We start from the raw sequence: 19,725 nt of genomic DNA, 5'->3' as shown, positions 1-19,725 counted from the left end.
TTGACCTTAGACCAATTTTCATCTAATAGACATGTGGATAAAGCCCTCTTTATGGGACATGTTTGACCATTTTTTTTTAATCCCTGTTCCAAGTCAGAAGTCATTCAAATACCCAAAACTTTTGAAATGCAGTAAGAAACTGCATGTGTGTTTTTTAATCTTGTGCTTAAGTTTACTACCTATCTAGTATTTTCATTTTTCTGGCAAAATCGCTGAAACAAGCAGTACACTTAAACGATGAAGCCTTTATTCTTTCTGTGATAGATATATCTTTGAACACCACAAAAAGCATACATACCCACAGAGCAACTGGAGAAAAAGAAACATTTCACTGTGGTTAGCTCTCTGCATCCTTTGTTAGAACTTGCTACAGAAAAACTGTAGCACTTCCAAAAATTCATCACTAAGAACTGGGATGAAGTGCTGTTGGAGTTATAATTAAATCTCAAAATTTAAACACTCAAAAGCTTCAAATGATTAAAGCTAGCATTCTGTGAACTTTGCTGTTCATGAGTTATTGAATCCAGGGTGAGCACTGAGATATGCATATATTATGAATGCCCTTTATTTAAAATTAATACACTACATTCCATTTTGGCAATGGCTGCAAAAGAAAAAAAAAGGCAACATGCCATTTAAAAGTTTAAGCCCCCACAGTACATCAATGTCAAACAACAGTTGTGTCAACCTAAGACACAATTCAGGTAAGTGCCATTGCCAAATTTTCTTGTTCCCAGACGTGCTTTAAGATTATTTTATTGCTTGAAATTTAATTTGTTCCAACTCGCGTCTCCATGACAACGTTGGCTAACCCTGTAAATCATTTGGGTAATCGGATATCTTATCTTTCTACTGCTCTCAAATCCAATGATTCTAGAAGAACTGCAGCAGCCAATGAAATTTACAGGCCTCCTGAGTAACAGACTACTCACACAAGTAGACACATTCATCTCCCCTGTACCACCATATTAACCGTCCTGCAACATACTGTGGAAGTTGGCCTTCAAACCATATTTTAAATTATAAACTCTGTTATCACTAATATTCTCACCCATAGGAAGGAATGGGAAGGTTTATTCTCAACAGATACTTAATATTCAATCTGACAAGCAGCAATGGGTAGCATTCATTTCAGCGACAGGAACAATCTCTCTATTTTGGGCATAAACTGCCAGTTTAGCATGACGTATCATTAACAAATACAGCTTTCTCTCTGCTCCACATTTGTTCTATTCATTTTAATTGTGAGATCTGTCACCCACAACATGATGATATTAAAATCCCAGAAGACTGACGTGAAAAATCTTTAGCAATGAAAAGAAAAAACAAAACCACCACCACACTGCAAGTGGAAATGGCGAGAGGAAGAAGTAGTAGAACTATTAACAGAATGAAACCTCAAAATAATAAAGCCACAGGATGCTAGATAGTTTCCAAAGTGAAATTAGTGGGTTTTAATTCAGTTCCTAAACTGCAGAATCTTCTTAGATGTTAGTTTAAATTACAAAAAGGTCACATTCATTTAAACATAAGCTACATATGATGCACAAGAAAGACAACAGCTACACTTGCCAAATAACTACTACAGGTTTGGACCTCATTCATCTGTAAAGGGACTGGGTATATTTCAGATGTCTAATTTCAATGCTCTACAATAATAGAGAGAGGTTGTGTGTAACTCTTAATGAACCACTGTACACAACTGCCCATCCCATTTGCAGCTGTAAATCCTGTTGAAACCAAGCCAACAGGCAACAAAGAAGTTGTTGTCAGGATTTCAAAGTGCTCCTTTCGCATATCTTGACTATATCAAGTGTCTTCTTAAACTTTGCTAAACAGGACACTTACCACATTTCTCCTTTAACCCAACTTTACCCCATCTTGCTCAGACACTCACAACTACAAATGTGTGTTTATCCAAATTTTTAGTTCCGCTGTTTAGTTTCCATGCTAATCTAGCTTTCAATACACACAGAACTATTTAAATCTCTGAAACGAGCACACAGCTTTGTGTTACCTTCAAGCTGTTTTCCAGCACATGCAGTTCCCACTTCTATTTAGATTCCATGAGATACTGAGCAAGTCGCAGACTGACTCCAATCCAGAAGAGGTCTTTCCCACCCTTGCTTCCAGAGGCACACTTTCTCTGAACCACACTGGAGACATTTGGAGACTTATCCAACAACTTAACAACTAGTCAGGCAGAAAACTAATTACTATAAAAAGGTGAGAAAGGGCCAGCTTAATAGACCACTATACCAGTGAGTTAAAGAGACTTGCAGGAGGCATCTATCCAGTAGGAGAGGAGCCCAAAGCACAGGAGAACCAAGATGAGAGCAGAGGTTTTTGGGAGAAATAATAAGCTCTCACGTGAGTTCTCCTCTTCTCACAGGATTACATTCCCATGTGCTGTTGTGATGCTCTATAGTATAGTCTCCAAAATTATCTCTTTAGAGCAGAGTCTCCAAAATTATCCAGCACGCTTTGCACTACTATCCTTGAGGACATTAAGGACTTCATTTACTCCGGACAACTGAGCAACAACTCACTACACAATAACAGTGAGGAGACAAAGAGAATGGAAAGTGAAAGGAGACATAAAAAGCAATATATCTGTAACTGCTACTCTCCTATCAGAAAAGAGTCCTGTTGACTCTTCATTCAGTTTAGGACATTATTTTAAAACTACTTCCTATTTTGCTCTCCCTCCCACAGGTCACATTCCAAATTCTGCCTATATCCTTTTAGCACTTGCCATACTGAGTCATTTTACTGGGATGGCACTAGAAAGTCAGAGCTTTTAGATAGCTGGAGAAGCACCTGGAATCACAGACTTTCTAAAAATTAGAGCATAAAGTTCCTCAAATCAAGTACGTATATTTACAGTATTCAAATCAATAACAAAACTCCCAGTCTTTATCAACATTCAACTAAGACTATAGTAGTGGTAAAATCGGGACTTTACTAGAACAATAAGCATGCTAGCCAACAAAAGAGACACTTTAAGACAAAAGCCTGGAATGTGGGGGGAAAAAAATCAATACGCTATAACCAGTGCTTTATGTATAACTTCTAAACTACACTTAGTACACTCATATATACTATTATATCTTAAATGTAATTTCACCATTTTACAATGCTTAGCATATTCAGTGCTCAGTTTCAAAAATCTATCAATTCAGAAAAAATTATTAAAGGCTTTAAAATAGTGTTCACATAAATGCTTCAGATACCATCAAGTGAACAATAAGGAATAACAAGGTAAGAGGATTGAAAACTCCTTTGATAGCAACTAGCAGAACTATCCATCACACAGGATTTGGAAGGAAGGCAAAAATATTGGATATTTTCACCATGTAGGGAAAAGATTCACAAATCTTCCAGCAAAACTTTGGGAACATGACAGTAAGTTTCTCACCCATTTCATTATTTTTTATATATAGTCTGTTGCTTACAGAATAGAAAAAAATAGTAAAGACATCATCTAAATTGCATTCTAATACATAAGAGCTAATTGAAACTGTCCAAATAGAAAAAAAATTATGCAGACTGCAATCAATGCTGAGTTTATAATGATCATAAAAGGAAGAAAGAATGAAAAAGCTAGTAGAACTTGAGAAAAGCAAATGCCAACTGGTAAGATCGGCTTTATAGGATCTGGAGAAAGGACATCTTTTTGAAACAATATTAAGGACATGAATGACAGTTAAAAGATCTGAAAACAGAAAAGGGACAGAGGAAAAATGGGAGGGATGGAATTGTGCCAAGAGACTAAATCCCAAATTCTTCACTGACTTCAGACAAACAGGAAAGCATACATGAAATGGAAACTAGGTCCAGAGAGGCATATACAGGCTTGTAGATATACAGCACAGGCACATATATGCCCCTAGTAAAGAAACAGCTTAAGTAATGCTCCTGCCCTACACGTTGGAATAGTCAGACGTTTGATACCCTCAATCAGAAAATGAAAGATATGGTCAAGGAACACCAAGAAGGCCAGAAGTCTGTACTTTTCCGCATGGATCTTAACTATGTAAGATTCATTACAAACCGCTTAATATATATTATTAGTTATGGAAGTTCAACATTGCAGCTTAAACAGCAAAGTAACAGGTGAGAGTGTTCCAAGTAAAACATCTTCATATGGGCTAGGTCTGATGAAATACAAAAAGCACATTAGTGAAGACTGAGCACCTAGTGGACACCTTGTGGAACCTCAAAAGTCAAGAGGGCAGGAGTCTACGGCAGAGCCTAGCTGTGCTTAGCAGGCAGAAAATGGCAAATAGAAGAGCAGAGACACTCGAGCTTAATTACTATTCATCAAATCAGACGTTAAAAAGCCTCTTATTCATGAAGATTTAAGCAAAAGAGAGATAAACCACAGTTCAGAAGTAATTTTCAACAGTAAACATCAGAATTATGCAAAGTCAAAAAAGGTAAAGTAATTATGGCTAAGAGGCAGACGATGTCAACATCTTCAATATGAATTTGACATTCATAGCACTATTAGGAGCAACACTAATAGCACAGCCCATCTAAAACTTCATAGGAACATGGACAAAACTGCTTAACTATTAAACCGTGTATGGAGAAATTCTTTTCTTCAAATTAAGAAGTTCTGCATGCATGATAGGTCCAGCATTTTTCAGTATTTCCCACTAACAGGCAAAAAGATCTCTTCATTTACCCTAATCCTTAATTTGCAGAGAGTTTCAAGCTGAGAAAGACAGAATACGCTGGAGAATAGCTTCAGAACTCACTTTACAATGAATGGAAAAATGGACTGCTAAGTAAAAAGAAGGACAGGGATAAAGGCCCACAGCACGTCTAGAAAAGGAACATACACGAAAAGGAAATAATGGGCCTTAGGAAGGAATCTCTCTGTCACAGCGCATCAGAAGTTGAACATAAGTCAATAGTATGCTGTTGCAAAAAAGGCTGCCACCACAGTAAGCCATACACTAAGTAAACCTTCTGCACTATTCAGCACTGCACATCCTTCCCCTGGAATATTGCGCTGTACTTCAGCTGGGCAACAACATTTAGAGAATGAACCCCCGACTTTCAAGGTATGGAACACAGTTCTGGAAGGTAGGGGAATGATTTGTGCTCCTTCTTATTCAGGGTGAAGAAAACACATAGTAAAGACCTGAAGCTGCAATAGAAAAGACTGAAGTTGTAACTGAAGAAGCACTTCAACAGCAAGGACATAAAAGCAATCTAAAGAGCTTGCAAGTTGACACTACTGTTAAGACTTTGCTAACAGACAGGACAAGCACCCTATCAGCAATGACAGTGGTACAGCTGATTCTGCTAGGAGGACACAGAGGCACTAGTGATGTGATTCTGCAGTACATATTTCAGTTTAAAGAAATAACCTAAAAGCTTCCCATAGATCTTGTTAAAGATTTTGCATTTGCTTAACTGGAAATTTATGTTCATCATTTGAGGCCACAGCTAGCTGTATGCAAAGTAATGAGTGGACACCTTATAACCAGTAACAAAAACAGAAATTCTGCATGACTTTACACACAAACTCACATTTGAACAGCAATAAATGTTTTAGCTTTTTTTTAAAAAAATTAGATTTTGTTGTAAATGGAAACTATTGTGACAACAGTGCAAAAGAATGATCTTTCTCTAAGTTATTTTTCCTAAGAAATTTTGAGGTTTTCATTCCTTCCCCCCAGGGACTTAATTCCAACTTCTATACTTAAAAAAGTTGAGATGATCATACCATGAAGTAGAGAGCACACAGCAATTAAGGGGTTTAGAACACTTGAAAAACAAATTCATAAACAGGCAGATTTCCACAGATCATAAAACCTACCCAGTTTCAGATCTCCTTCCTTTTTCTTGAGCTAACAAAAGCAGGTTCTCTCATAGACTTAAGATGCAGCTGAACAAGCATACCCATTCTTGCTCCCCTTCTCCAAAACTGAAAGCTATCTTTTGTTTTTGCTTGCTAATCCATAGAAGGCTTTAAAATGGCACAAATAGAGACGACAGCATTTTGTTCTGTAAATCAATTTTATCCTCAGCCATAAACTAGATGTTCCAGCACATAGAAAGAACAGTCTTTCCCTTTTAATTCAAAAATCCATACTACCATTGCCCTTGCAAACTGCTAAACAAGCAGTATTGGCAATTCACTTGTGTTCTCTAATATATTTACTGCAAATCCCAATGGCTTACCTCCTAATGTAGTTTTCTATTGTGTCTGTTCTTGTCAATACACTGACTGGTCGCCTTACAAGTAAGTTGCTTTGACCGATTGTTTACACAAACATCAAAAAGATTCAACAGAAATTTCAAGATAAAAAAGACTGAACTGAAAAAAAAGAACATCCATGCTGCTGGGGGAGAGGAACAAAAAAAAAATCTAAAACCCCAATCCAACTAAGTTTTACACCAAAACACAAACTAACCTCAGTTTTTCGGTTTGTTGTCACATAGTTAAAAAGGATAGTTAGCTCTTGGATCATGTAAAAAGCACAGAATATTTTCAGTTAAGCAGCCCTGACACAAAGCTTATCCAACACTTAAAAGAATTTTAATCTTTAATTTAATCATCACTGCCAATTTGTTCACGCATCTGAAGAACATAAAGAAAAGGTGGGAGCAACTTAGCCAATTCCCAATTAGTGATGAGACTCTTCTTAAACATTCTGCAGTTTCTCATTAGCCACAGAATACTATCACTATAAAAAGTTCAGTGAAACTTACCAAATGGATTAATTTCCTGAACTGATTTCCTCATACTAGAAAGTGCATTTTATAACTAGGCTTTCTAACAACTGAAATAATACTTAACACTTAAAATCAAAAAAATCCAAACAGCCCACTCTGATGCTGTGTCAAGACTCATACAAGCCTATGGAAACAATACTGAATTCTCCAGGTTGGAAATACAATCACAATACTTTCAATTGAAATTGGAATGGAAAAAGGTTTATAGCATTATTTCATAAGGTAGTAGTATTTTAAGTTTTTGTTTTGTTGGGATTTTTTGTTTGGTTGTTTTTCTAATACCCAAATCAGTGCAGCACTAGGCCTTCTTTTTTAAAGAGACAACCTCAGGAGATAACTGGTTTTTAAGCCTAACATGATTTAAACCAGAGTTTGGCTAAGATTAAACTCAATTTCAGCAAGCTCTTCTACTTTTCAATCACCTCCAGCACTATGCCAGAAACAGTTTACTGGTGGAGTTTCATGGGAACCTTTGCTGCAAACTTTTTTATGAATATGATCAGCAGCACAGCCTGGAAAAGACAGCAAGCAGTGAGTAAGAAAACTTGCTCCATAAAAGAATTAGAAAGAAAATAAATATGAAGGCTGTAAGGAAATGGAAATACAGCACTCTGTTCCATAAGAAAGTAAAAGCAATGACTGAAGAACTGCAAAGAGACCTTTTATATCTAAGTGGGCAATGAAAAGAATTGTATCTAAATTTACACCCGCTGGGAGTAGACATCCCTAGCCATGTAAAATGATGGCTCCTGAGCTTACAATTATCATTCATGAGCAAGAACTCAAATGTGAAAGGCAACTCCAGCAGTTCAGCATTTCATGGTAGCCAAAAGCAAAAACTTGGAAACCTAACTGAAAAAGAAATAAAAATAAAAATTAAGAAAACAAAAACATCCAGAAAACAGAAGTTTGTGATAATATAAATCTCTGGTTCACCTGCACCCAGAGAACTGCATGCAGTTCTAGTCCCCTCATTTCAAAAGGCTAACTTAAAAATTAAAAAGGTTGAGGTAAAAAGCAAGGAAGATGATCAAAGAAAGCCATAGAACTGTTTAGGCTGGGACTGCCCAATCTGAAAAGGAGTCAACTTAGAAGAGTTGCAACAGGTATAACACTTCAACTCCATTGCAAACGCAGCTAGGCAACAACAGCTTCTGTTCTGGGAACCAGGGCCATCAAATAAAGATAGTGAAAACCAGGTTTAAAGCAAACAAAGGTTGGGGTTTATACTACATCTTGGACAAACTCTTCCCCACACCAGCACAGCAAGGGTGGAATCACATTAGAAAGCAGTCTTGCAGAAGAGGGCACAGGAGTACTGGAGAACAAGTTGAATACACATCAGCCTCACACCCTGGTGCTGCTGAAGGCTACACCTCACATTAGGAAGCAGTAATATGACTGTAACCAACTGGCTAATTGAAATAATTCTCTTTCTGTTCCCGTTTTTTGGCAAGAAACAGATGTTGCTAAACTGGAACAAGTCACTAAGTGACACCAGTAAGATCATCAGGCAACCAGAGCACATACCACACTAGGAAGAAGTTAGATTTTATTAGCTTCAAGAGGAGGATTAAGGGGAGAGATCTCATTGCTGACAAAGAGGTGATTATGGAGAAGACTAAGTCAGCTTCTTCTTAGAAGTGCACAGTAGAAGAATAAAAGGCAGGCAATGGTCACCAGTGCAGAAAGGCAAACTCCCAGTTGGTGAAGGATAAAATTCTTCATGGTAAGGGCACTAGAAAGTGTTGCCCTGAGATGTCACACAACATTACCTCTACAAAAACTTTAAAGGTAGAAATTCACTAGAACACAGGTTGCAAGTTCAGGTTGAACATGGGACAAACTTGCAAAAACTTTAAAAGCCATGGCCTACAAGCAATCACAAGGACTAATCTGTTTAACTAGCTCTTTTTACAAACAAAAGCTGAAATAATCCTGAATTCTCCCTGTCCACCTTTCTTTTTCCACTTCCGGCAAGGAACTATGTGAGCAACTCCTACTGTTCAAATACCTACGGAGTCCAACTAACAAGTGTGATGCAGAAGATTAAAACAGTAGCGTTTGACATAATTGCTATTAGACATCCCTAAATGGAAATATAATTTCATTAGTTCTACTCAGAATCATTATCTTTTTTAAAGTAACAGGTACCATGCAGTCTTCTTATAAGTGCCAGTAAACCCAAAATTATTTTTAAAGGCTTTTACTGTGTGCCAATGGTGATCTATCATATCTAAAATATCCTATTTTGCATGAGAGACGCTACAATTTTACCACTTTGTTATAAACACTTAAGTAGAGAGGAAGAAAAGCAATTCAAATGCTCAGCTTGATTTGGTGTAACAACTAGCACAAGAAGGAAAACTGTTAAGCTTTCCCCATAGATTATGTTGTGACGGAAGGGTACTGCACATTCACACAGCATCTTCCCTCTTACTCTTCTTCTTACCCCAAAAATTACCAGGGCTTTTTTTTTTTCTTCCCTCCACTTAAATAGATGCACAAAGTACATCAACAAGACATGCAGCAATGCAAGTTCCAGCAATGCAATAGAAGTTTAACAATGTAGCTGATAGGAATACATTTCCTCTCTCCCTCTAGGGCTCTCTGAGGAACCTGAAATCTGGCAGACCAAGTCTAAAATGAGAGATGATCAGGCAGTATTTAATATATGTACAGTGTTTGTACTGTGACACGCTTTTGAATTAAGTTGTATATGGAGTTGACATAATAGATGGTGTCTGACAACACGGTTATCTAAAAGCTGCGTGAAGACGTATTTCACAGTGCCCTGAATCTGTCAGATAATTCCTTCAAAATAATGCTGGCCTTGAGCTTGAAACATGGTTCAAAAGTCATGAAAGTTGAGGTCACCACTCCAGTCTTTTCTCCCCTTTCAAATTGGCAACTCTAGTTGTAGTTGAAATGGTTGCACTTCCGACACAACTGTACTCATTTAGAAAACAAATATTTGTAGAATAAGTACAATTTTTTGAGTGAAAAATACTGTGTAACAATCAACCCTACCATTATCTCTTTTAAATAAAATCAGGTTTTGCATGTCTTATGTGGCCATGCCAACTGTAAAATGCTCTTGAAACATTCACTGCACACCACCAAAACCTTAAGGAATTTTTCTTTCCAATTAAACCACAACAGAAAAAAAAAAACTTATCTTTAAATCCCTTTCAACAGCATAGCCATCCTACTCAGAAGCTGTATAGAGATAACTAAGCTCCTTAATTCCCTCCTTTTAACCCACTCCTGAAGACTGATGTTCTAATGAGATATCATTAGAAGATTCTATCCTTTGATGTAAAGTGTTAGAAATGATTACGCAAAACAGTCCAGGCTAAAACAGACATTTAACTCTTGTACAACTGGTTAACACAATGCAGCTTTGGAGTTTGTGTACTTTTCTACAACAGACAAGGTACTGAATGACAGGTCTGCCTCCAGGCAGGTCAGAGAGATCAAAATAACCCACCCAAAGAGCAGGAAACCTTTCTGCAACTGTTGGGATAGCAGAAACCCAGACACCATAAAAGTTTCTAAGTCTGTCAGCTGGTTCAGCACTGATGAATTATTTTTTCTTTGGCTGCCTGGCAGTAAACAAAAGATAATCTTGCACCTCAACAATCTAGGCACTAAATGTACAGGAAAACTTATCTCCTGACTTAGGACATAAGATGACAGGCAGAGCTGGTGAAAATAAAGATGCACTGCCCTAAGAGCCAAGGGCAGCAACTCTAAGTGCAGCAGGATTTTTAACACCCAAGCAACTCTACCTCTTGGCGCTAGCAGTTGATTTACCTGCTTTGCCAGACACAGATGTCACAGTGGGGAAAAAATCTCCCTTGGACAGTGTAACACTGAAAAGAAACTTAAGACCACACCAAACATTCTTATTCATTCTGTCTTCTTGACACATATGAAAATAATGTCTAAATCAACTTACATCTAATTAAACTAATCCTCAGGTGCTTGTTTCCGGTTCACCTTAAAATAATTTCTAAGAAAACAGTGGAAGTGTCCACACACAACATCCTCTTAAGAACTAATCTTTGAAATTCTTTAATAAGTTTAAAAACCCACACAGAAACAAGATGAAAACAAGACAAGCAAACAAACAAATCCAAATACAAACCGGCCATGAATATGTCAAAAGATTATTTCCTGGTCACCGTTCAGCCAGCAGGTTGAAATGCAGCAGCACCTTCATTTAAGCATTGAGTTTTGCAATTAAACACCACAAAGTGCCAAAGCTAAAAGTTGGGAGGGAAGCCTTACCATGGCCATTTCTGAACTTAAATGAAACATATTCAAGTGGAAAGCTCTGCCACTACAGCTGCTTGTGGAAAGTTCACCTCAGTTAGGTCTGTTTATAATAACATTCAAGTCCTGACTAACTCTATTTTAGTCAAATGATAATAGATAACTACATTAAATGAAGAGGGAACTGCTGACGCAACTGTATCAATACAAGAACTTAACCTTTTCATTTCTATATGCAGGCTAATTGCAACTACTTCATTATATTTAAATGACTTTAACAGTGATGTAACACCACACTCCATAAATAAACAGTGCTGCAGTGTAATTTTTTGTTTTTCAAACAGCACCCCAAGCAGTCTGAAGGGCTTCACACAGAGCAAGTGCAACATCCAAATAGGAGGCAAGCCTTAAAGATGTTAAAGCTTGTTCAGCGGAAAGTTTCCCCATCACTGCATTTTCCAGTAACAAAGATGTTGTCAGAAATGACAATTTTTCGTGTCCCCTGATGATGCCTTGCTAGCATTTGGTTATAAGCCATAAAGCAGGAATAATTTCAGCCTGTCAGGAGTCTAGCTAATGCCCAGTTTTCCCCTAGAGAGAATTCCTGTCAAATGTAATGAGAGCTCCAAAGGCCCTCTCTACAACATAACGAGCACTTAGGCCACGCTGGTGATCAGCCAGCAAAAAGCATCAATTTGAGCCTGGCTACACCCTTGGGGGTAGACATCACCAGTTAATAAGAATTATGATTACTATCTGTCAAAAGCCTCCTCAGAACTCATAGTTAGCTGTGGAAATTCAGAAGAATGTCATTGTTAGGCTTTTTTTCATTTCCTGTAATCTGAGACCACCTACATACTGAACTGCAACACCATTTGGCATCCTCACTGCAGGCATCTAAATCAAGAGTCTTTAATATAAAGGTGGTACTTTTACCAAAATTAGAATTACTTAACACGTAAAAGAACAGTATCTGAGACTCATATGCAGAGAAATGCACTTATGCATTAAAAAGCTTATTCTTTTCTTAACAGCAAACAGAGCAAGCATGCACTACTCTCCCCAACTAGAACCGACACCGGTATAATGCTCTGTCATAAATCTTATAAGCTTTCAAAGTATCATTGCATAACGGGTACATAATTATAGTTGCCATACACAGAGAACATTAAATCCTTACAATACACATATGTTCAGGTCAAAGTGGAAACCTCAGTTCTCACACACTTTGATCTTGTGGGTTTAATTGATTTTATCTAAAGTTAATTCCTAATGCATTGACTGAAGCAACACATTTTCTTCAAATATCTTCTGAAAATACCATCCATTTTGCAGCCAATGGGCTTCCTATACAGATGTTGGCTTTCTCACAGGTTACTGTGCGCCAAGAAGTTGTTAAGGAGAATAAATCCAAGAAAAAAATCTTCAAATAACAAAGCCAGGAAAAGTCACCACACAGAAAAACTGACACTGTTCTAAAACACAAGACAAAAAATTAGTTAAGCTACAACAGACAACAAGCCAAACACTACAATAGCTGTTTCATCTACCTATTTGGCTCACTACTTTAAAAAAAAATGAGGTTGTCATAATACTTCTTCTTTTAATGGCATTTTGCATTGAAAAAAGTGTACCTCCAAAAACCAAAAGAATACCTACCCTGTTTTGCAGACAGAAAGTTATCATGGAATTACAATGTCACCTTTCCAAACATAATATTTTTAGAGGAAAACAAAACAAAACAAAACAAAATCAAAGAGTTCAGAGTTACAAAAGCAAAATTCAATTCTGCAATTCACTTGCTTAATGAATGTCTTTGAATATACTGAAGATCTGAAGCCTGAACTAATCAATTTCTTCGCTGTGCCCTAGCCGGTCAGCCATGCTCTTTAATTTAATGAAACAAAGAGTTTTAGATGAAATAGCGCATACACATCAAGAAAGAATTGTATTGTTGCACACTGAAATGTGTCCAACTGTGCAACTTCATCTAATGATAATTTTTTTAAGAGGCCATCGATTTCTGAAAGACTTATTGTACTAGCATCTTGATGAAAAAGTGAATGTCAGCATATCTACAGAATACTTACACACTGCCATTAATGCTTTATTTGGCAGACAATGACTACTCAATTGAGGGTCCTCTGGGCTGAGCAATCATTTAGCTTTTCTTCTCTTATGAGGTCCTTAGTGTCTTGTTCCAGTTCAATACTCTTTTTATTCACCATTATAGTGGCCATAAGTGTGAATTTTATGGGAACTTGCAAACTCATAGTCATAACTAGAGCTTTCCAAGTCACTAATCTCTTCATACCTTTATATGGCAAGGATTTAAGCAACTATCACAATATATGCTGCACATGCATAAGATCAGTTCTACATATCAGAGTCTCTACCACTAACAAAAGAAAAACAATCCCCCCTAAAAAAAACCCTAAATTTGTAAAGTACTGAATTATATTTTTAAAACCACAGACACAAGACCCTTCCTACTTATGCCAGTGTCTTTCAGGACCACTACCATAAAGGCCTTGTTGCTCATCCTAATCTACACCACATTTGAGAGGAGGCAGGCAAAGTTTTACTAATCACAGCTACAAATTAGGCTATTGATTCAGACATATGATACCGTCATCTGAACATAAACAGCACAGCTACATTTAAATGCACTGGAGAAACTGCTGATTTTGCGGTTTAGAAAACAAAATGCCTTACCTGCTTGTGCATTTCAATGTTTAATCCATACGACATTTCATAATACTGCAAATAAATGAGCATACATTATTTTCTTATGCTGATTTACATTGTATTAGGAGATATTTACTGAAATAAAGATAAAACAAATACACTTACCATCACATAATGCCTCTGCATTTCTGTCTTTTCGCTTGCCAGTTTCTCACATTCCAATTTAAGGCTACAAAACAGATCACACTTTAATGTAACTTAGGCCATTTGTTTTGATACGTACCCACTCTATTTGTATTTTGGCAAAAGCTTCTAATTAAAAAAACCTCATAACTAACTGACAGATAGAAAACCTTATTTCATACTTTAAATACAAAGGCTGAAGAGGGAATTTATAAGTCATTACATGGGTGCTGTATGAGGCCCAAACTGTCTCCAGAACCTAAACATATCCATTCTTCATGCTTTGACAAAGAGCTGCTATTAAGTACTACCACTTCCAAGGAACTGAATTTCTCCAAAATACTTCTCAGGAATAAAATGGATAAGACAGAGGTATTTCTTTGTACACATGTTTAGTAATTACTGCCGAGCAACACCATTCACTTTTACAATTACAACTTGAGGATAATTCTTACCTTAAGTACATTCTAGCAAATGTTACCTTGCCCACAGCTTGAAAAATCGGTAACTCTGACTACCATTTCCAACCAAGTTTCTTTTTGATTTTTGTTTCCATAAACAAAAGCAAGTCACATTCAGCACCTGCATATCTCATCACAAACAAGGGTATAATTCTACTTTCACTGAGGGCCTCAATATTCCCTTTGTTTTCTGTCAAACTGTTTGGTTTTGGTTTTTTTTACGATACTAGTTAGCATCCTACAGAACAGTTCCTGTGCAAGCCAGCATTTCTGACTTTCAACTATGATAATTAATGCTTATAGTTTACATTGTATTTCTTAAGTAACAAATGGTTTAGACAAGTTAATGACTTTTGATAAGACTACAGTTTATAGGTAAAGGAAGATTTCTAACTGGGAAACCTGCAAAGTTTTTACTTCTCTCCAAATATTGCAGGTGCACGTTAGGTACAAAATTAAGGTAGATTAGTGCTCCTTAACGCCAGTTGCCCAGGCTATGAAAGAATCCATACCCTAAATCTTTGCAGGGACCTCAGCAGCAAATACACACCCACCAAGAACTTCTGAAGGCCAGCACAGCAACGAGGAGCGCAATCCCACCGCTTCCATGGATTCACGTCAAGTTTGTGTTACTGCTCAAAGTACTTGTGCGCTTTAACAGTTCTCCCTGGCTCTTTGAGCACGCGACGTTGCCGTTTTATTAATCTTTCCATTAACACCACACACAAATAAGCAAACATGAGAAGTAGCCTCCTTAACGCGCTGTGCCACAAAATCTGCACAGGCCCTCACTCGATATACTGAAATGACCCCTTCTCATAAGAATTCCTAACAAACGCTGTTTTATTTTTTTATGCCTACAGATGCTGAACACCAGCTCCGACACCACACCCCTTCGGCAGCTACCCGCCCAGCACACCAGCGGGCAGGCACGCGCAGGGCAGGGCGGGCCCCCTTGCGCGCCCCGTCCCCCCGGCATCCCCTGGTAGCGCCGCGGCCGGGGCTGCCCGCGCCGCCTCTCCCCGCCCTGCCCGGGTCCCTCGGCGGGGCTCAGCCGCGACGCCACACGCCACCGCCTGGACGCGCCCGTTCTGTGCAGCCCCCGCGCCTGGCCTGGCACGGAGCAGTAACCCCTGGTCCCGGGGCGGCCCGCGGGCGCTCACCTGTGGTACTGCGCCTGGAGGAACTGGAACTCTTCCTTGATGCGGTCCAGCGACTCCGGGATAGTGAATTTGAAAGGCTGTCCCGCAGCCTGGTGCGAGGTCTGGCGCGGTGGCGGCCGGCACAGGAGAGAGATGCACGTTCAGTCAGAGTGCGGCTGCCCCGCGGGGAGGAGGGGGCGGCACTTTCCACCGCGGCCGGGCCGGAGGGATGGAGGGAGCACCCAGCCTGCCCCCGCCCCGGGGCGCTGCGCACTGGTTACCCACCTTCCCATCCCTCATATGTGAAGCAGGGGTCGAGCTTAACCGCGCTCCTGGAGCCGCTTCGGCTCCGACCCACCCGCTCCTGCCGCCGCCGTCTACACCAAAGCGGGGCGTGCCCGCTCCTCACCGCCGACCCTGCTGCGGAGGCACAGCCAGCCCCATCCCGGGGGCCGCGTTCGGCGGATGCTGCCCGGCCCGGCGGCGATTCCCTGCCGCCATTACCAGGACAAGTAAGTTGCCCACGAAACAAGAAGGGGAGTGGGCACGTCCCGTTCCCGGCCGCTCCTGCAGGCAGGATGCGCCGCTCCTCTTAGGAGGGGATGAACTTGTGAGGGCGCCTTCTACACAAATCCCTACCTCCAGCCGGACTAGGGAGCCGAAGTTACGCCCCGGACCGTCCGGCTCTCGCCCCGCGCCCTCGCCCCGCGGAGCGGCGGCCCGGGCCGTACTTACGGGGTGCCGGCTCTGGGGGAACATGGCTCCGGCCGCGGCGGGGCTCCCTCGCAGCGCAGTTCTCGCGGCGAGATTCCCCGCCTGCCCCGGCTTCACACCTGGTGCGCCGAGGGGACAGGGGCGGCGACACCCGCCGGCCCCCTTCCCTCTGCCGCCGCGGGCAGGAGTGGGGCGAGGCGCCGCTCAGTACCCCCGCCGCGGGAACATCCTCAGGCCGCGGCGTCCTTTGTTGTTGTCGTTCTCGGGAAGGCTGGGGGTTGCCGGGAGAGGCGGACGGGCCGCGCTCGGGACAGTCACCACCGCTCCGCGCTCCTTCGGCGGCGCTTCGACCGGCGGGCGGCGCCCGCAGCGCCCGGGTACGGCGGGACGGGACCTTACGAGGCTGGAGGGGGGCCGCAGCCGCCCCGCTGCGGGAGCGAATAATCCGCCTCACGGACTCACAAGTGGCCGATGAGACTGTAAGCCCGGAAACCCCAGAGCGGAGGCGACCCCTCTCCCCACTTCTGCCCCTTGTCAAAAGGGGAAAATCCAGCCAGAGGAAGCGGGACGCAGTGTCAGCGGCGGGACCGTCGCAAGCCAAGAGGGACAGAAAAAGTCTCCGGGGAGGGACGCGCTGCTCCCGGGCGTCGACGCAGAGGCCAGGTCATCGGCACCACAGAGAGCGATGAACAAGGGAGAAAGGCAGGAGGTGGAGGAAGGGGGCGGGCGGGGGCTCCGCACAGCCGTTCCCGATCGGAGCAGCTCCAGTAGGACATGCACGAAACGCGGGAGGGCAAAGGAAGGGATACCACACACGCAGCACAGGCTCTTCCGTTGGTTGCAGACAAGTCCCTAGGACAAAAGGAAAACAAACCCCTCAAGATGCCCGCTGGCCCGATCGTCCAAGGAAACAACCCCGTCCGGGGAAGAAAAAAAAATAAAAGAAGGAAAAAAAAGATGGAAGCGTCCGTATTAGGGCTAAATCAGACGGGAAGCTCGTTCGTGTAACGGCACCAATGCAGCCTTCTTCGGGCGGCAGCGCATCTGGGAGCTGCGCGCCTCATGAGAGCCCGACGAGCGCGGTACATCGCGGCGACATCATCAGTAGCATCATCCTCATCTTCCCCCTCTTCCGCGCTGCCCTGCAGCTCCTCGCCGACCCGGAATAAAGTTCTCGCCGGCTGAAAAAAATCTCAACCCGAGCGGACGGGAACGCCACCGGCTTCTTTCCCTCCGTCCCCTCCGCGCCAGCGGAAGGCAATGCGCGGGCGAGGCAGGAGAGCAGCGCGGCTCTGCGCGCACCGCTTACATTAGCACGCGGTTTCACACTCCGCCGGCTACCCAGCCCACGGCCCCGCCCACGCCGCGGCGCGGAGGGCCATCCGCCCAATCGCCGGCCCCGTCGCCAACGTGGGCCCGTGACGGGACGCGGCGCCGCGGGCCAATGGCGAGAGCCAGAGTCCCGCCGCCTCTCGGCTTTGGCTGGAAGCCGTTTTCTGGCGGAGCGGCGGGAGCGCTCCGCGCTGGCCAATGGGAGGGCGCGGGGCGCGCGGCGCTGCGGGGGGCGGGGAAGGTCGGCGGGAAGGAGAGTGGAGAGGCCGAGCTGTCCATCAAGGTAACGTGGGGGACCCGCGCGGGTGGGGCTACCGGCGGGCCGTGGGCGCGGCGCCTGCGCGCGCCTGGCCTGTGCTGGTGATGGGGTCGCTGCCGTGTGAGCGGAGCCGCCCCGCGCCCCGCGGGGGTTCCGCGCGGCGATGGTCCCGCGCATTCCCAGCCCGGCCCGCGTCCAGCGGCGTCCTGTGCCTTCAGGGAAGGCGCCGAGCCGCCCCGTCCCCGGAACCCGCGCGGTCCTCGGGGCGGGCACGCGGCCCCGCCTCGTTCCCCGGCGACATCGGCGGCGCTGTGGCACCTGCCGAGTGCGCCGCGGAAAACGCCGGGAGGAAGGATGAAGCCTTGCGCGTGCTTGCGTGGCTCGGGGCATGGCAGGTGGAAATGACCCTCTGGTCGAACTGAAGTTGTCCTTCTGGCTGCTTCCTAAGGAGGCCCGACAGAGGAAAGCTGTCAAGAACTTGGCTGTTGTAAATGGTATATAGGCCCACTTGAGATAGATGAGGATCGAACAAATTCCACAGACTGTGTGTGATTGTTGAGGAGATGACAAATGGTCACACTGCTTGCAGTGGAAAGTAAACTCCAAAGCATATCCTTTGTTAGCGAGCACCTTATTCATAGCAGATTTCCACAATGAAGTGTGGAATACTGGTACCCTTGGACTTAAAACAGTGCCTTAAGATGTACTTGTGCTGTTAGTGTATTGTGTGCTACCTAAAAAGAGGTCTTAAAATGTTGAATCGCATCATTTAAATGCAGTAAGGGTAATGTTATAATCTGCATTTTCTTGCAATTGCCCACTAATGTTTACTACATACAGGTTACTTACTTAGAATTGTATCTTAATAAAAGAGCAGTCTGTGTTTAAAATTTGATAGGAAATTTGATGTTTTCCAATATCAAGGTACAGCTTTACCCATTCAGAGTGATAATTTCCATACTAGAGTATTCCCAGTTTTACATGGAAACAACAAAAAAGAAAAAAGAATGAAACTGCCTCAGTCTTCTGCAGTGAAAAGTTTGAACTTCATTCCAGGACTGTGGAGTTTTGACAGTGAGCACTGATGTCTCAGTGCACGTGTCTGCGTGTGTGTATATGTCTACATATAATGATGTCTGTACCTATGGGTGTACATATCTGTGTGTGTTTGTGTTTGTATGTATGATGAATATGTGCATACCTCTTTGGGAACAATAAATAAATATGTGGGCTTTTAATGGTTTTTAAGAGATGAGGCAAAATACCCTTGATAGTGACCTTTGATAGTTTGTGGTTCCCAGGACAGGAATGTAAACTTATCTGGTGTTCCGCCTCCATTAGCAAAGCTAAAAATCTTGCATTCTGTTCCCAGCTCTTCCTTTGTTGTCTTGGACAAGCCAGCTCAGTGCTCTGTTCATGGCAATGGAAAACTTAATTACTTAATTAAGTACTTAGATCTTCAGATGAAAGATGCCATAAAAATGCAAACTATGATTATATACTTTGTGTGTGTACCTAGTAGCTATGGAGTCTGCAATAATGTGACACTTACCTAACTTTCCCTGTACTTTGCTTAACCTGCTTGCACAAGTTGTTAATGAGATATTGACAGATATGACATTAAAACAACAGTGTGTTTTGAAACACAAGCTTTTTCTTTTTTTTTTTTAAATTGCTCACTACATGAAAATTTAAATGTCTTGTAACCTGTATGTGTCAACATTAAAATGTCCAAGGCATGTTTTAAAAGAAATAAAAAACTCTGTTTTCCTGATTTTTATTGGCAAGTGCTTTTAACCTACTTAGATTCTGGAATCAGACACTTAAAAGCATTTTGAATCTTACCCATTGTAATTGCGATAGAAGAGCTGTACAAGCAGGAGCAAAATCAAATGTGATTTTTTTTTTTCAAATA

General features: G+C 42.1%; 1 protein-coding gene across 3 annotated transcripts in view; it reads right to left on the bottom strand.

Moving 5' to 3' along the window:
* Positions 1 to 17,528, bottom strand: part of TLE1 (TLE family member 1, transcriptional corepressor) — an 81,224-nt gene extending 63,696 nt beyond the window's left edge. For 2 of the 3 annotated variants that reach the window (XM_027734316.2, XM_027734320.2), the window contains exons 1-4: positions 16,241 to 17,528; positions 15,527 to 15,627; positions 13,885 to 13,948; positions 13,747 to 13,791 (exon numbers count right to left, since the gene is read on the bottom strand). In XM_027734316.2, coding sequence (XP_027590117.1) covers positions 13,747 to 13,791; positions 13,885 to 13,948; positions 15,527 to 15,627; positions 16,241 to 16,264 — 234 coding nt within the window. In that variant the 5' untranslated portion in view covers positions 16,265 to 17,528. The remainder of the gene's footprint in view (positions 1 to 13,746; positions 13,792 to 13,884; positions 13,949 to 15,526; positions 15,628 to 16,240) is intronic. The other variant, XM_027734318.2, reaches the window with a different exon arrangement.
* Between the last annotated feature and the right edge of the window lie 2,197 nt (positions 17,529 to 19,725).

Source organism: Pipra filicauda, unplaced genomic scaffold (genome assembly GCF_003945595.2).
Source record: "Pipra filicauda isolate LSUMZ 115617 unplaced genomic scaffold, ASM394559v2 scaffold560_size303775_pilon, whole genome shotgun sequence".
Taxonomy (NCBI): Eukaryota; Metazoa; Chordata; class Aves; order Passeriformes; family Pipridae; genus Pipra; species Pipra filicauda.
This window is presented reverse-complemented; position numbering and strand designations above follow the sequence as displayed.